The sequence below is a fragment of the Hippichthys cyanospilos genome, chromosome 8, assembly GCF_059441005.1.
Source record: "Hippichthys cyanospilos isolate Australia breed blue-spotted pipefish chromosome 8, RoL_Hcya_1.0, whole genome shotgun sequence".
Taxonomy (NCBI): Eukaryota; Metazoa; Chordata; class Actinopteri; order Syngnathiformes; family Syngnathidae; genus Hippichthys; species Hippichthys cyanospilos.
This window is the reverse complement of record NC_142376.1, coordinates 5,958,112-5,976,693: the sequence shown is the minus strand read 5'-3', so window position 1 is coordinate 5,976,693 and position 18,582 is coordinate 5,958,112. Positions and strand designations below refer to the sequence as shown.

At 36.9% G+C, this 18,582-nt stretch overlaps 1 protein-coding gene across 2 annotated transcripts in view; it reads left to right on the top strand.

The window, feature by feature from the left end:
• The window catches only part of kcnh1a (potassium voltage-gated channel, subfamily H (eag-related), member 1a), a 43,206-nt gene that overhangs the window by 7,178 nt on the left and 17,446 nt on the right, over positions 1–18,582 (top strand). The window contains exons 3-8 of one of the 2 annotated variants that reach the window (XM_088422083.1): positions 4,216–4,322; positions 4,501–4,629; positions 7,451–7,569; positions 8,212–8,604; positions 11,901–11,927; positions 17,499–17,656. In XM_088422083.1, the coding sequence (XP_088278209.1) occupies positions 4,216–4,322; positions 4,501–4,629; positions 7,451–7,569; positions 8,212–8,604; positions 11,901–11,927; positions 17,499–17,656 (933 nt within the window). The remainder of the gene's footprint in view (positions 1–4,215; positions 4,323–4,500; positions 4,630–7,450; positions 7,570–8,211; positions 8,605–11,900; positions 11,928–17,498; positions 17,657–18,582) is intronic. The other variant, XM_088422082.1, reaches the window with a different exon arrangement.

Genomic DNA, 18,582 nt, shown 5'->3' with positions numbered 1-18,582 from the left:
TAAAAAGGTGTGCATACTTGTGCAACCACATCATCTTAATTGTTTGTTCTTCCTCTCTTTCTTGAAATGATTTATTATTTTTGTAAATGGAGTCGTAAAGGTTGTATTAATATATATTGCATTATATATTATATATATTGCATTAATGGCGTTTTTTTTTCCGTCATTATACGCAGCCAGTAGGTGTTTTTTTGCGGTCACTGTTTTTGCAGGTATCGGTCAGCCGCTTTGTCCGTTATTATTTCAAGCAGAGTCATTTGAGAGTGTCGACGATTCGTCTGCCGGCGTCTCATCCGGCGGTGTTCATTTTATCCGAGCGTGATGCAGCAGATGTAGCCGCCGTCCCAATTAGGGAGAGCTTTTCAAATGAATAATAGATCCTGCTGTTGTTGATCGACAAAATGGAGGCCATACGTCATCATTTCTGCGCTCCCTTTGGGGCACTATGTGCCAATTATGCACATGTCGTGGGATTCCTTAGTAGCAGAAGTGGAGGATCGGTTACCAGTGGAAAAAAGTCATTAAAAGTTTTAATTTTACTGTCAAATGGAAAACGTTTTGTCTGGAAAACCAATTATTCGATACCCTTGATGCGCGTCTACCTCAAGATACGCTTACGTCCTAATGAGGTATTCCCTCGCTATACCGCGGTTCACCTTTGGTTGGTGGATTTTTTTTACATGCTTTTATTTAACAGCATGAACGCTCCTTTTGTTCTGCTTCCTGATTGCTGTGTTATATTCTGTGTCCTGATTATCTACGCGACTGTAGGCCATTGTCATTTATTCTCATCTATGCCGTGTCCCCTCTGCACGTATTTTTTCTTAAGTGTCTTATGTGTCCAAGATTGATTTTTAAAAAAATGTATTTTGTCATACGTATATGTATATTAAAAAAAAAAAACCTTATGTTTGATGTCCGATATTGAATAAACACTTAAATAGGTTTCCATGTACCAGTACTTTTTGTCCATACTAGTAAAACAAATTAGCACTCTTGTAGAACAGTGTTGGCATAATAGTAGAATGATTCACTAATATTTTTTTCCACTACTGTATTGCTGCACAATAGAGTACCATATTTTCTGCACTATAAGGCGCACCGGATTAAAAGGCGCACCCCCAATTAATGACATATTTTAAAACCTTTTCCATATATAAGGCACACCCTCAATTAATGACATATTTTAAAACTTTTTCAATCACAATATAGCAATACTCAAAGTAATAACAATAATAACTCAACTCTAAAGTCTCAATAGCACAATAACTCAATGTCAATATGAGCAACCTTGTTCAACTGTAAACACACAAAAGAAACACGTAAAGCTTACTTTATCACTTCATTCCTTATCTACGAATCCCAATCTCAATATTGATCCATATATAAGGCGTACCTGATTATAAGGCGCACCATCAGCTTTTTAAAAGAAATTAAGGCTTTTAGGTGTGCCTTATAGTACGGAAAATACAGTAGTTGAACAAGTTTGACATACTAGTAGAAGAACATGACACATGGGTAGCTAGTTAAAATTGCGCATGTGCTGACATTTGCTCGCAGTTCTACCAGTGATTCACTAGTTTTGTCCAGTTTTGTCTCGCTAACAATACTGGAGTTGTCCTCCTATATCCTAAAAGTATCCTACCGGTGTGCAGAAATGTCACACAGCAGTGGAAAAATCGAGTCATTCGACAAATGCGGAGAATTGTCCTTCTAGCGAAGACAAAGCGTGCACCTCAAGATGGATATGAGCATATTGAATACATTTTCCGGTAGCTTTCGGGACACGCGGCAAAAGAAAGGAGACGCTCAATTTATAGATTTTCATTTGTAAAAAAAAAAAAAAATCAAAGTGCAGCAATGAGGCGGAATCTGCTGATGAAAGATGTGGGGGGCCAAGCGAAAGCACCCCACGGGTTGCTGACGACATCCTGGGTGGGTTAACGTTTCCTTTTTGGGGGTGGGCGGAGGAGGGGGGATGGTGTGTCTTTAGAGCGATCCAATGGAAATATTGCAAATGACAGCGGCTCTTAAGCCTTGGCGTCGACGCGCCGTGTGTTGACTGTCGCGTTTAACGAGCGTGCCAGTAAGCAGTAAATTAATAGGATCACATCATGATGACTCGCCGCTGCCAGATTTGCAAATGGTGTGAGACTTCTTGTGTTTTGTCACAGCCAGCATTGCTGATTTGGACCCTCGAGGGCTCCAGCATAAGCTTCAGAACACTCGCCAGGACCGACACAGAACACACTCAATAGTGTGTGACTGAGTGTTGTGTGTGCGCGCGTTCTGATTCGTTTTAGGTTTATTTTTAGTCAGCTTTTTTTTTTTTTTGGAAAGGAGAAAACAGACCTAAAATCACCTTACTGTATTTCACATTTGAAGACTTTTTTTTCTCTGTAAGTCACTACATAATCATTGGGTGGATTAATTTTTATTTTCTTTGTCCCCCACATCATCCTTCTCACTATGTATGTAATATCGACAGCGGCCAGAGGCGGCGCCAAAATAACAAAGATCAAGCACAAACCTATGAACTGTTATGTTACTATGAAACTAAATCATCTCCAAAACATTGTTGGCCGATTATATATATATATATATATATATATATATATATATATATATATATATGTTATTACCTGCAGCTTATAGTCCAGTGCGGCTTATCTGTGACAAAAATAATTTCTTTGCTCATATTTTGCTGCTGCGGCTTATACTCCGGAAAATACGTTATCTAGAAAAGGTATATTGGTATTTGATGTCGGGTCACGTGGACGGACACTTGACGCCGAGCCTATAAAACATTGACAGTTTGTGCAGCTAGTTTTTGATGTTTTGACAAGATGACTGCCAACATAAAATGCATACTCATTTCCAACATCTAAGCTCGCTTTGCTGTGGATCAAAGATTTGTGTCCGGAGTCTCCCAGGACAAACCCTGCGGGAATTCCCGCCACGCGACGAGCGAGTCGCTTGCGGAATTTTTAATTGACTTTCTTTGAAGAAAGTGGCCTCAGAAAGAGAGAGGACATTTTAGAAAAACATCAGGCGCTCGTCTGAGAAGTCCACCCGCGGCGTCGAAATGTCGCCTTGTTAATTAAATTTAGCTTTGTGGTTGCATTTCATAACAAACCCGCCGCGCGCTATATTTAGACCAGGGCTGACGGCGCAAAAGCGGGCGAGCGGTGACCCTTCCTCCGGATAATGTATTCATTACAACAGGTAATAATCTTCGCTTTTTCACTCCGACAAAGACCGTAAATGCTCATCTGCTCCCGCTCCATTTTTCATGCAGCAATCAGGCTCAGTACCTGAGGGTGTGCAGTGATGAATAGCGTGTCGTTTTAGGCTTTTCCGGAGAGGAATTTAAGGAGGAAAAAACAAAGTCTTACCAAAAGCATATTTCATGATGGATGGTGTATTTTCTCACATACGGGAAAAAAAAAAAAAAAACAATCATCAGATGATGGAGAATGGTAGGCCGAAAAGAAAAACAGCTGTTTTGTTTGTAATCCTCCACCTGAAAAAAAATAAGACATTTTCTTGTTTTTGGTGGTTTTTAAAAAATCTTGACAAGTTCTGTCTTTAAAAATCAACAATGCCAATTTTTATGCCCATTTTTGTATTTAGTCCAATATGAAAGTATCATTTATTTTATGTTTTTTGTGTTTTAAAAAACAAAAACATAATTACAGTATCATCATTAGATTTTAAATAAAAAAAACAATATTGATTTGCATACTTATTCATCACAATCTAAGCTATTAGTTTCAAAAATTTAAAAAATCAGCTTTTTTTGCAGATTTTTAAAATCCTTTTAAGATAATTGGCTTTATTTTGGATTTGCAAGAAACAGGAACATTTTTTTCTTTTGTTTTCATGTTATAATGTTGTTTTAAAATGAAAAAAATAGATATCTTTCTTCATCTGAACAACCAAACCAAAATTATAAAGTATTTTAACAAGAAACATTTGAGGATTTTTTTTTTTTTTACCAGTTTTGTATAAACTTTAATTCTTAGAAAAAAAACTAAAGGAAATGTTTAAAAAATATAAATAATTGGTATTTTATGTGACAGCCTCTATGTAAAAAAATATATAAATTATTCAGCTGGGGAATATTTAAAACAATAATGCAAGTGAGGTATTAAAATATTTACACATTCGCTAATGTCGACCAATTAAATATTGAAACACTTTTTTTCCCCTCAGCTTCATGTACGGCGAGCTCACAGACAAAGACACGACAGAAAAAGTGCGTCTGACGTTCGAGAACTACGAGATGAACTCATTCGAAATCCTCATGTACAAGAAGAACAGTAAGTACGCCACGTTCCCCTCATCATGCAAATGTATTCCGGAATGTAAACGGCCGACTTCAAAGTGGGCTCGGAACGCTTCCTTGCCGGTAGATTCCAAACAGCCGACGTTTGTTTCCACCCGTGTCGTCGGCGTGGAATCGCTGTGACCTTTTAAGATCATTCTTTGTGCTTCTAGGGACGCCCGTGTGGTTTTTTGTGAAGATCGCGCCCATTCGAAACGAACAGGAGAAAGTGGTTCTTTTTCTGTGCACCTTCAGCGACATCACCGCTTTCAAGCAGCCCATCGAGGACGACTCGTCCAAAGGTTGGTGGCGTGGCGACAAACTGAAAAGTTGCTTTTGGGAAGCGTTCGCAGTTCAAAGTATACAAGCTGTTATTTGGCTGATATTTTTGCTTCGACTTAGGCGCTCAATTCAGCTCACTTCACAACAAACAGCAGTTTGGCAGATGGTGAACAATTTTGCTGAAAAGAGGCTCCAAGCTGTTTATTGCCACTCCCGGTTGAAGTTCCTTTCGCACTAAACTGAAAACAAAGACAATTACATGTCGTGCATTTAAAACAACCACATCATTTTGCTTTCGAAAAGTCATCTATGCTTTCAAATGTTTTCAAAACACATTTTGGCGGGCTACCACTTTCAGCAACAGGTATTTGAACGCAATTGTTGAGGCGGGCACTTTATGGGAATGCTAAAAAAAAATAGGCAAAGTGAAAATGTAGCAATTGCAAGTTTCGATCGAAAATCGTTGGAATCGTCGAGACAGACATTATGTCAGATGTCCATCATCTCTCCACACCCCTTTACCCCTTTTTGCTTACTGAAATGTACTGTATTTTCCGCACTATAAGGCACACCTAAAAGCCTTAATTTTTTTAAAAAGCTGATGGTGCGCCTTATAATCAGGTGCGCCTTATATATGGATCAATATTGAGATTGGGATTCGTAGAATGAACTGATAATGTAAGCTTTACCTGTTTCTTTTGTGTGTTTACAGTTGAACAAGGGTGCTCATATTGACATTGAGTCATTATGCTATTGAGAGTTATTATTTGAGTTATTATTTTTATTACTTTGAGTATTACTATATTGTGATTGAAAAAGTTTTAAAATATGTCACTAATTGAGGGTACGTCTTATATTCCGGTGCGCCTTATATAAGGAAAAAAGTTTTTAAATATGCCATTAATTGAGGGTGTGCTTTATAATCCGGTGCACCTTATAGTGCCGAAAATGCAGTAATTTAATTGACTTGGATATTATCTGCATCTTTATAGTAAAAACTGAAATCAGCCTGCAGTTAATGTGACAGTCACTTTACAGCACCACCAAGCAGTGGAGAAATATGTTCAGTTGAGTGAATAAACTGGATTGGTTCAATTCACTACTTGTCATTCACAGTTTTAACACAGCTGACTTTACCAGAGATTTATTTGTAGTTCTTCCCTGTCTTAGTCCTGGTTTCAGTTTTCCTCCTGATGAGAGCATTCTGGGATGTGTTTCAAGTGAATGCAGTGAATGCAAATGAATGCAGAGCAAATTTGCACTCGTTCTCTGATTGGCTCTTGGTCGGGAAATCCAAGATAGAAGTTTTTTTAAGTCCCTAATTAAAGATGTTTTTTTTTCCCAAGTAAATTCAACCTCAGCAATACTTTGTTTCTTTTGTAGTCTGTGTGACAGATGAAATTTAGAAAAATGCTAACGAAAGCGTCTTCTATGGTTTTAGCGCAGGAAATGAGTTATAAATAAGAACCGACATCCATCATTTAAGAGTCATGTAAAGCATGATAGTGTACATGATTGCTAATTGCACTCTCGTCCCCTGTAATAAACATGATGGTGTATGATGGCCGAGGGTTAAACCCCTTAACTGGCTTTGTCTTCAGCTTACACTTATATTAGTGTATTGTGTTTCAATTGTCGTGTAACTATAGAACCACACACGTGGAGTTCACTTTAAGTGTAAGTACTAAAACAGAAAAAAATAATTTATTTGAGTTTAGACAGAAACAGATCAGCGCCTGATGAACAAGGAACCAGAAAAAAAAAAAAAAAAAAAAACTTGTTAAATGTTGCCCTCTAGTGATAGTGGAAAGTTGTGCAAAAATACACTGACGGACTGATGATTACGATTTCATAAGGCTTGAGAAAAATGACGGACCGAAGATGAGAGAAAGGGGGCGGGCTCGATGCTGAATGTAGGACAAGCAAAAACAATGTAAGTTGCCCACCTCAAACAAATTGTGTAGGTACACACATAATCATTAAATATTTTAGCACTCACATATAGATTTTCTGCGAAGAATGACTTATAACTTTCATTTTAACATTTTACATAGATAGAACATCAATAATAATATGTCAATACTCATAATACATCAATGTTTTTTTTCATATCTTTTTTTTCTTGAGGGATAATGTTTACAGCTTGCCTTTTTTCTTATCACTGCATCACTAATGGTGCATGTTTTCACTGTTGTGCTTTCAGAGAATGACTATTGTATAACATCCCTTTGACAAAAAGAAAAAGAAGACTAACACAAGATTTCAGAACCAAAGTGAGACAAGAGTTTATTGTTAAAATCCTCCTAGTTGTCTCCATCAGTACAACATGTGTTTTTTTCTAACACCGCCCTCCTTAAGTCAGACACAGGTTTTTATAAATCACTAAAAATACCGTTATGCTCTTTTTATAGCCGCTACCAGCCGCAGAGAAGCATACTGTATGGGATCATACGGGAGAAAGTTCTTTTGTTTCTTGCATCAAAGTGTGTTTACCAGTGTATGGGAGATGCTGACGCATTTTCAAATGATGAAATAAAATGTAAACTCGAGAATCCACAGGGATATGAGCGTGAGAAAACCGAGACGAATCGAGCTATCTGTGTAAAATCCAATAAGGTTCAACGAGTTGCTCGGCGGTCAAAATAGACATGAAGGATAGCGTCGAAAAATCGATAAGGTTCTTGAAGATCCGTCATAGTAATGAAGTGGTTTAGGTGTTAAGCTTGGCGTTTAAGCATTAGGGTTATTTAGTGGGACTTGAGTTGCGTTGTGGTCAAAACACAGATAGACATTCAAATCGATGGGAATCTTGTTGTGACGTTGTTCATTTGGTCGTTGCAGGCTGGGGGAAATTTGCCCGACTGACTCGAGCCCTGACCAGCAGCCGAGGCGTCCTGCAGCAGCTGCAGCCCACCGTTCACAAAGGAGAGAATGTACACAAGCACTCGCGCCTGGCTGAGGTATTACACACCATACCCGTCTCTCTACATCAAATACATCTGATTAGTTCCTGCAAGGAAGAATTCAGCTTTGGACTGGAGCTAAGGTGCGATAAAGAGTAGGGATCATTAACGTGAAAATAATCATGGCTGATCTCTAGAAACGGTTGGGTTAAAACTAACCCAAAATGGGTCAAGAATCAACCCAACTTTTGAGGTATTGACTGAAAAAAAACAACAACCCGAATTAGGGGATAGTTTGTGGGTTATTCATTTGACACATTTTTCTCCGAGGGAGGGGATTAAATGAGTTACCCCAAATAATGTGTAATAATACGTTTTTTGTTGTTGTTGTTTTTTTACAAAAAATTAGAGAATTGGTCTTTTGAAGTTGTACAGTAAACACAGTTATAGTATTTTCCGCAGAGTCATTATTTGTGTTATTATTGTTATTACTTTGAGTATTACTATATTGTGATTGAAAAAGTTTTAAAATATGTCATTAATTGAGGGTGCACCTTATAATCCGGTGCGCCTTATATATGGAAAACGTTTTTTCATATAATTTCATATGTTTCACAAATCCAAATCCTTGACAGAAGTCTGTTTGCTATTAGTTTTTCTTATGAGTATTACGGACCTATTGCTATCGTTTGTGGACAGGTGCTCCAACTGGGCTCGGACATCTTACCCCAGTATAAGCAGGAGACCCCCAAGACACCGCCGCATATCATCCTTCATTACTGCCTGTTCAAGACCACTTGGGACTGGGTCATCCTCATCCTCACTTTCTACACGGCCATCATGGTGCCCTACAACGTGTCCTTCAAAACCAAGCAAAACAACGTGACGTGGCTGGTGGTGGACAGCATCGTGGACGTCATCTTCTTGGTGGACATCGTGCTCAACTTTCACACCACCTTTGTGGGGCCGGCCGGCGAGGTCATCTCGGACCCAAAACTCATTCGCATGAACTACCTGAAGACCTGGTTCGTCATAGACCTGCTCTCCTGCTTGCCTTATGATGTCATCAACGCCTTTGAGAATGTTGATGAGGTGAGTGTGTTGAAAAATAGTCAACTTTTCAATTCAGCCGTCCATCATAATCTCAAGGTCCAAATTTATACTCTATTCCTCGAAATATTGTATTTTTCAGGTAGTAAGTCGCATGGAGTATAAGAGTATAAGTTTTAAAAAAAAAACTGCAGATATGCCACACTGCACACAGAATTCAAAGCGTGAGAAAAAATTAGTTGCTTATAGTCCGAAATTTACCGTAGATGCTTACAGTTGTGCTTATCATCTGGCGCCAATGCAAACGCTAAATCACATTTATCCTTTTAATAAGCAGTCATCGCATTCTTTCTCGACTTTATTTGATTATTTTGTTTGTTTGTGAATGCCCGCAAATCTTTTTCTGGAGCTCTCACTTTCAGATTTACAGATAATAGGCACATTTATAATTGGAGGGAAGGAGCTTTTCCATTATTCATCGGAAGACACACACACACACACACAAACACGCACACTAACACACATATCCGTGGCCTCCAACCATTAAAACCTCACAGTGGCTGGCGAAAACAATCCATTGTTGGTACTGACAACAGCAAATTGTGTGTCTGAATGTGTTTTGTCTTCCTCAATTGCTTTATTTAACAACTTTTATGGTTGAAAACAGCGGTTCTCAACTATTTTTCCATAATCATCCTTTAAGTTATTAATTTATAGCCAAGCACCCACCAATCAGTGGAAACCATTTTTAAATGATAAGCAAGACAAAACAAAGTGCTGTGCCACATACGATTTGTGAAACTTTGGAACTTCGTCCTTTGTGGTATTTCTTTTTTATGCCATAATGACACTGTGCCTCTGTATATTAAAAAAAAAATAGATGTAATTTTCAGGCTTTTCAAACCAAATTTATTCCAATTTGTTTGCCAGTTTTTCAACATTAGTCTCAAATGACAGCTAGCACTGTATAGATTAGGAATAAGGTGAGAAATTCAACGCCGTTTCACACTGGTAAATAATATATTAGGGTGAGAAAAGCAGAAGCTTTTATCATGCAACATGTGGAAACATTACCCCCTGGTGGTAGGATGACAAATAGCTTGATTTGACATCTAAGATAGATGGCTTTTTAAATGTTAATATTGCAGAGGATCAAATATATATATATATATATATATATATATATATATATATATATATATATATATATATATATATATATATATATATATATATATAATTTTTTTTTCAATTTATTTGCTCTTATTTTGAAAAGAACAATGCATTGCTCCTGTCAGGCCATTATAAAGCATAAAATTAGATTTGCTCATACCTACTGGGCCTGTTAAAACCCTGTCAAAATATCCCATCCCCCCTGAAGTACCTCCACCTACCTTCTATATCCAATTGGACGTCGCCTGTCGGGGTGCAAAGGGTTCGTCCACATTTGTGGTGATCCTTTGTAATGGAGGCAGAATTGTTGATACAGCTCTTGTATGTAATGTTTCTAGTTGGCACATTACACACACAGCTACACACACACACACAACTGTGATTGAATGGAGCGAGAAGGTTCTGCACTTTTCATTATATCAATGCATCAACTGTGTGTGTTTCAGTGTTGCGTGAGCTTATATGGTTCACACCTGTGTGTTTTGTGTGTGTTTGTGTGTGGTATAAAATGCAGTGTTAGCATTTAGTGTCGCTGTATGTGTGCGGGCTCTCAGGGGTGGCGCGAGGTGTTATCAGACACCGTAAAGGGAGCTCCTTGCGTGTGAATGCGCGTGCAGCATTTTGAGTCGTCCGCCTCGTGTTTCCGCGCTTCAGCATCACAAATGCTGACGAGTTCAAGCATCAGGAGAATGCGAGCGGTCACTTGGCGGTCGTCAACATTTGACTGGAATGGTGGGCAGGATCAAATGTTAGCGAAAGGGCTAAAATATTACCATTAAAAACCCCATTATGATAGTAAACATAGAAAACAATTTTGCTATGTTTTAGACAGGGAGTTTTTGTGTAAGAAAAAAACTACACAGTATGAGCAAAATACAAAATATTGAAATATATGAAAATGTAAGAATAAAATATTACACAATATTATATGGAAAATATTTTTTTTAAATTTGACTAAAGTACAAAAATCGAACGCTGGAAGAGACATGACTATTGAACTTTTTCTTTTAAACAAAAAATATATAAAAATACAATCAAAGTAGACAATTAAAAATGATAAAAAATATGTCTAATATATATAAATATATATAAAATATATTATAAATATATGTATAAAATAAAAAATGCAGCGTGGTTGTAAAAACATTAAACAAAAAATACAAATTATGAAATATAAGAAAGTAATACATATTGCTTATTTTTAAAATAAGAAAAAAAAGAAGAAACAAGAAAATGAACCAACCTAAAAATAAAACAAAATATTCAACAAACTCACAAAATTCAGACACAATATAAAAAAATAAACATTTATACTTTTTATAAGCATTTTTTAAAATTTGTAGACCAAAAATAATACAAGTTCTAGATGTAGAACTGAATTCAGATTAATTAAAGAAAGACAAGTAATAAAAAAAAGCTCAGAAATAAATCAAGTCATTTAGCACCACTAATTGCCATACATGTCAAAGATCGATTTTTACTGAGCTTGCAATGAATGAGTTAATCAGAAAAATATATGCTTGTTTTCCAGTCGTCTTGACAATCCTTCCAAAATCAAACTTGTACAAAATTAAGATCTATTTTCTAAATTACACAGAACGAGAAGACCTGCTAATCTTCGTTCCGGCCAATAAAACGCACAAACTAATAATCCACAGTGATAAGGTTCTCCATATGAAGGTCACGGCAATCTTTGGTGACCCGCCAAATGTTGTCATGAACTTCTTGACCGGTCACTGGCAATTTCAAACAATCCCACTGATGAACTTCCTGTTTCCACGGCAACGGCGGGTCAGCTTCTTCCCAGTCTCTGAGGGGGTCATTGTGCGCCACGCTCACAAATTGCTCCGGAGTTAGTCCGTGAGCCGGCGTCCAGTCAGGGACCTTAATGAGGCGGCCTCCGAACGGGGGAAGCGAGGCGCCCTTGATTAGCAATTTGGTTATTCTTGGCCTTGTCATTGTGTTGTTTTTCCAATGATTTGTTTTTGTTGCCATTTCGAGTCCCGTTTTTACTCATCATTTGATTCTTTTTCTTTGTCTTCTTTTTCACCCCCGACCTCCCTTTTTTTGTCGTTTGCATGGCCCCCACTACAATTTCACCCCCCCCCCCCCCCACCCCCCTTTGCCCTTGGCCCGTTTGCATGCACGGATCGTGACGTGGCAAGAATTGGAACCGGCGAGCTGTCACTCAAGTAGGCTTCATTTTGATGAGAATATGATAATGAACGAGTTGCTGTTTTTCTTGTTTTGCGCACACACGCACGCAAGCCACTGACCTTGCAATGTCAGTCACCAAAATCTACATCTGAATTCTAATCGCCTGATTAGAATTAGTTGGAAAACTAAAACTTCAAAAAATAGGAAGCCACTATTAGTAAATGATACCTTATATTTATGAGCGATATTTACCAAATTACATTTAATTTGTCCTTTTCAAGAACAAAAAAGGACAATACAAACGGATTAATATTGTACTTTTTACAGAATTTGCAATATTACTGCTTATTTTATTTTTGAGAAAAGTTGTTATTTTCTGTGATTAATATAATTTTTTGAACATTGAAGGTGTATTGGGTGCGATACCTAATAAAATTCTAATTGTATTTTGGGCAAAAATTACATTTGTAAAATTGAGTCTTATGAGGATTGTTGTATTTTTCAAGGAAAATTATGACTTTATAAATTATTTTATAAATATGTGGTTAAAGTATTCTAGAAATAATTGTTATTCTACTATGAATTAAAAAAAATGTTTTTTTAAGGAACAAAAACTTCATACTATATTACAAATGCTCAATATTCTTAAGAAGTTAAATATATAATTGTTTAAAACGTTGTTAATGAATAAAACAAAAATCCAAATGTTTATTTGTCAAGAAATAAACATGAGACACTCTACTATAAATCAAATTGTTACCTTAAAAAAATTAAATCTTAAATCTTTTGGAAAGATTGGACAATATTAATTTAACATTTTTAGGATAGTTTTATTTTTCAAGGAACATTATTATAAACTAAAGTTTTAATTGCAGTATTACAACATTAAAGTTTTAAATATTTTTTTTTAAAAAAAAGGACATGACAATTTTATCACCAGAAAAAATAAACTGCTTTGTTTCAAATTTCAGAGTTATAATTTTCAAGTATTATTTTTCAAGGAAAGACATCACATTACCATATATTTTTCTCCATCAAAAAATTCACAATGTTTAAAAGAAAACAAAAAACAAAAACAAAGCCACGGACACCTGAAACAGTGCTCTGTTCCAAAATCAAGATGAAAAAAAAAAACAAAAAAAACGAAAGAAAGAAAAAAGCCGCGAAGAAGTAAACAGATGTCTCATCCTGCAGCCCGGAGCTCGCCGGGGTCCCTGCTGACGATGTCGATGCTCCAAAACAAATAAGACACTTTTTCATTCTCTAACGGCTGCGTAGTGTCCCAGAGCAGTAGGACACTGAAGCTTTAAAGCAAACATTACGTCAGCTTCATATTCATGACTAACCCAGTCATTAAGCAAATGCTTACTTAATAAAGCAAACTTTTGAATACAGCAATTTGCGTCAACAAATATTTGGAAGTTTTGCATAAGTCGAGATGAGAGGTATTACAAACGCGTAGGATGTCTCGAGCAGATCACATGAGGCGGTTAGCTAAACTTTAAACATGTATGTATGCGTTGTAGCTAATAATTTATTATAATTTATTATTCACATAAATACATGTGATTTTCATGTGTTTTTGAGATACAAAGATATTCGGAATTTTCACGTTTTTCAGCTTCACAATCGTATTCACGATTTTAATGTGTTTTTCGGATTGACAAATATAATCGGTGATTTTCGCGATGTTTTTTGAGATCCACAAATATTTTTGAGATTTTCACGTGTTTTGCAGCTCCAAATATATTGATGAATTTCATGTGTTTTTCAGATTCACAAATAAATCCGTGGTTTTCACGTGTTTTTCCGATTTAAAAATATACCCGTGATTTTCACGTGTTTTTGAGATGTATAGATTTTTGTGATTTTCTTGTGTTTTTGAGATCCAAAGATATTCACAATTTTCACATGTATTCCAGCTCCACATATTCACGATTTTCATGTTTTTCAGATTCACAAATATATCTGTGATTTTCACGTGTTTCCCAGACTTTACAATTTTTTGTTTACAATTTTTATCACAAAGACAGGTCCTCAGAAATTCATCTGTAAATGCCTATTCCTCCTCAGACCACAAGAAGGCAGTGTTGCTCTCGTCGCAGAATGAAAAAAGAGGAAAAAAGCTATTTGAAAACGTGCCTTTATCTTGACTTCCTTTTATGAGTTAAAACAAAATACAACCATAATTTTGTTTTCATTCTTTTGCCTTTACCCAGTAGCTGCATTACTTCTATTGGCTGGTTTAGTGGCGTAGAAGAGGAAACCCGACTGAACTAAAAATGGTTCTTTTGTTTCGGAACTTTCATCATTTTCCGTTTTTCAGTTTCAGAGCAAACGAGAGCCTGGCTTGTGTTTACATTGAATGGAGACATCAACACTGCCCCCTTATGGACGGAGGACGAACGGGCCTTTAGATATGAATTTCTGAGGACTTGTGAATGTATAAATGATATGAAACAGCAGGATATTTGTCTCAAAAATAAATGTGCATGTTCACCAATCCACAAACGCACATTGAAAAACTCATAAAGAGGATTGAACATTTACAATTAGTCATCAATGCATGCATGACATTAGCAAACACATGTAAAAATGAGTGTGAATGATTTTTAGACAAATCTCTCCTCTTATTAGCCTATTTAAAACCCAGCCTGTTTATTTATGTCCACCGTAGTGGACATTTGTTTTTGGTCTGTAGCTTTTCACTCATTGAAAAAAATCATTTGGGCTCTAGTACGTATTAGTGCGAAAAATAAATGCAAATTCCAGACAGATTCCGACCCAGAACGTTTTGACTGCGAGACAAAAACGCCAACCGCTATTTCACCGTGCGGTCGACCCAGATCATTTCCTTTGGGGGTAAAAATGTTTTCCAAATCACTTCTCTCATCTCGTATAATTGAATTTCTCCTCCTCGGAGTGATTTTCTTTTTGAGAGGGCGATGTGTCCGTCAGACGCCACATAGATCGGATCGGGTGACAGCCTGCGCAGCAGTCGTACGGGCTGCACACCGCCAAGCATTAGCCCAATCAATATGCCTCACGCACACACACGCTCAGATAGTCAAGTGTGGGCAATGAGACTCTGAAGCTGCATCGAGATTGCGCGTGTCCGTTTGAATCACTGCTGGTGGGTGTTTGGGCAAAACGCTGAGTCGACGTTACGGCCAAGCTGTAAATTTTCTGCACGTTTGTTTTAATCGAAACACTTTGATTACCCACACGCAGATGTAGTACTGTATGTGTCTTTGCGTGTGTATATGTGTGTGCGTCTGCCCATGCGCATACTCATTCATGTTTGCGGTTATCTATTAACACGATGTGACATGTGTATTACTGTGAGAACTGTCAGGGCCTATCATTCAAAAGGAATTTGATTTGAATTTATGTAGCGGATTGTTGACCCACAAATGAAAAAACAACAACAGGGTAAATCATCTTAAACCTTATGTAAACCATCCTATCATAGGGTTTGGCAAGATGGTCGTAAAATAGTTTTTCATTAAAATGCAATTTTTCCCCTTGAAAATTACATTGACGTTATTCAAAATGAGAATTTCTTTTATTTTATTCCTCTTCTGGGATTTGCTTTATTTCTCCTGATACAAAACAAGCTTTTACACACTTCTCCTCCTGCATTAACTTGTTTCACCTCTCATAGAAATTATTATATTTTTAAATCCAAGCACTCCATTCTCTAGAGCCTCCAACCAGCCTCCAACGGGTAGCAAATTTGCTGGTGCCTATCCCAGCTGATTACGGGAAGTAGACGAGCACACAGAGACCAACAACAATTCACGCACCCAATCACCCAACCAAACCCTAAGGACAATTTAGTATGTCCAATACACTTGCCATGCATGTTTTTGGAGTATAGGAAGAGAGAACCCGTAGAGAACCCACACGGGCTCGGGGAAACATGCAAACTCTGCACAGGAAGGCCGGTGCGAGGTGCACTACCGAGTCAGCCCTATAGTGAACAATTCGTCCCCAATTGCTTGTTTTCAATTGTTTATATCCATTCCAAGTTTAAATTTTTATATAGAACAAATGTCACATTTTATGTTATATGAAAACTACAAAACTTACTAGCGAGCTTCATGCTAACACACTGCACAAACAATATTGATGAGCTGACAAAACTAACGTCACTAATAACCCTTTTGAAAGCATTCTTTGTTACTCAAAGAAAGCCAAAACAAACACATAATGTAAAAATACTTGCAGAAATGTATGCTTTATCCTCTATGAACGATACTGCTGCATATTGTGGCTCTTTACTTGGCCTTTGAAAAACTGAATCTTGCCAATATTTGAGTTTATAAAAGCTTATTGAATGTATATCCTAATAGCCATGTCTTCTGCTATGTTAGGGGAATGATAAATAAGGCTTTGATGCACTGGGATTTGCTATGTTCACACCCACAATGGCGCAAAACGCCCTTTAACCAAAAAACAAAAACTCATAATGCACCAGCTTGGCCACCCTAATGCAAATTTAGATCACGCCTTGCGCCAGGTTTCACGGGGCTCAATGATTGATGTTTTGTTTTGAGAAAAGCATCTGGGACAAAAAGATAGAAAAGGCAAATCAAAAAACAAAACATGCACAGTAAATCTTTTGACGTTTGCTGAATAGTGGTCTTCCTTTGGGAATAATTGTCAGAAAAAGCCTTCCAAAACACAATTAAAAAAAAACATAATTAATGGGCACTTGGGGCATCACGATTGGAATAAATTGTCAGAGAACATGAAATTATACAGTATATACCGTATTTTCCGCACTATAAGGCACAGCTAAAATCCTTCATTTTTTGAAAAAGCTGATGATGCGCCTTATAATCAGGTGCGCCTTATAAATGGATCAATGTTGAGATTGGGATCCGTAGATGGGGAATGAACTGATTAAGTAAACTTTACCTGTGTCTTTTGTGTGTTTACAGTTGAACAAGGTTGCTCATATTGACATTGAGTTATTATGCTATTGAGAGTTTAGTTATTATTTGAGTTATTGTTATTCCTTTAAGTATTATAATATTGTGATTGAAAAAGTTTTCAAATATGTCATTAATTGAGGATGCGCCTTATAATCCGGTGCGCCTTATATATGGAAAAAGTTTTAAAATATGTCATCAATTGAGGGTGCGCCTAATAATCCGGTGCGCCTTATATATGGAAACAGTTTTAAAATATGTCATTAATTGAGGGTGCGCCTTATATGTGTAAAAAGATTTAAAATATGTCATTAATTGAAGGTGCCCCTTATAATTTGGTGCGCCTTATAGTGCGGAAAATACGGTAATTATAAATGTATTTATACAATATTATATCGTGCTGTTTTTCTGAATAAAAACACTTTTAAAACATTTTTGAGCATGGGGAAGCAGGTCTTTGAATTTATTTTAACTTTTGAGATCCCACTGCGCAGTGTTATCTTTGATTCATGTCCCTCTTCAGTAACTTAACCTAGCTGTAGAAAACCATCAAGCTAACCTTGTAGTTATCTTAGCGTGCTGCTTCTGCCAATCATGTTAGGTAACCATTCTGTTTGCCAACGTTTCAACTTTCACAAACGATTTCCCTGCTTTTCTCTGGCGCCGCAGGGTATCAGCAGCCTGTTCAGCTCCCTGAAAGTGGTCCGGCTTCTCCGTCTGGGCAGAGTGGCTCGCAAACTGGATCACTACATCGAATATGGCGCCGCCGTGCTGGTTCTCCTGGTGTGCGTGTTCGGCCTGGCTGCTCATTGGTTAGCCTGCATTTGGTACGTGCGTACGTGTAATCATCCCTTCAGACGCTTATCATAACAAGGCCGCCCATTCAGCTAATTACATGCTAATTACAGGCTTTTTTTGTTTGTTTGCCCGCGCGTCAATTTACTTGGGTGTATGTTTCAGTACGTTAGGATTTTTTTTTTTTTTTTTTACATGCTTGGTATGTAAATGTTCACTGCCTCTGAAGTCTAATCATCTCTACGGGGTATACTAGATCAGTGCTTCATTCAAGCAAGACATATGCAGCTGCAGTCAAATCCTCAAGATCAGGGTTCTTTTTTTTTCATTTTAAAATGTCCTCAATTGTAGATTTATGCTTAAGTCATCAACATTATGGAGAGATATTGATGGATGGTTTGGCAAAAAAGCAAATATTAGTCGAAACAGAATGTTTTATAATTGAGACTCGTCAATGTCTGCACCCCTTACTCAGTTAAGAGCTTTGCACATTTTGGTATTTTCTCAGCTAATAGTATTTGACCATTTCTTGAATGCTCTGTCAGAATTTTAGAGGGAACATAAAGGCCTCATTTTTTATTAACATAGAGCATTAATGTATGTACCTAGTGATACACACACGCACATATATATATATATATATATATATATATATATATATATATATATATATATATATATATATATATATATATATATATATGTATGTATGTATGTATGTATGTATGTATGTTGAACATGTTGTCAACATCTGAGTGAAATTTCAGCTCCTTCCTGTCTTCTTTCAATGCTTTCCTTTTGATGGGAAATGCCTTTGATGTGACGCTTAAAAAATTGGACTAAAGACCGCAAAAGGGTTAAAAATATAGCACCAAAGTTAAAAGTTAAATGTTTTACTTTTTTTTTTTTTTTTTAATTCTTATAAGTAGACAGGCACTTTTTGCCAAGATCACACCTA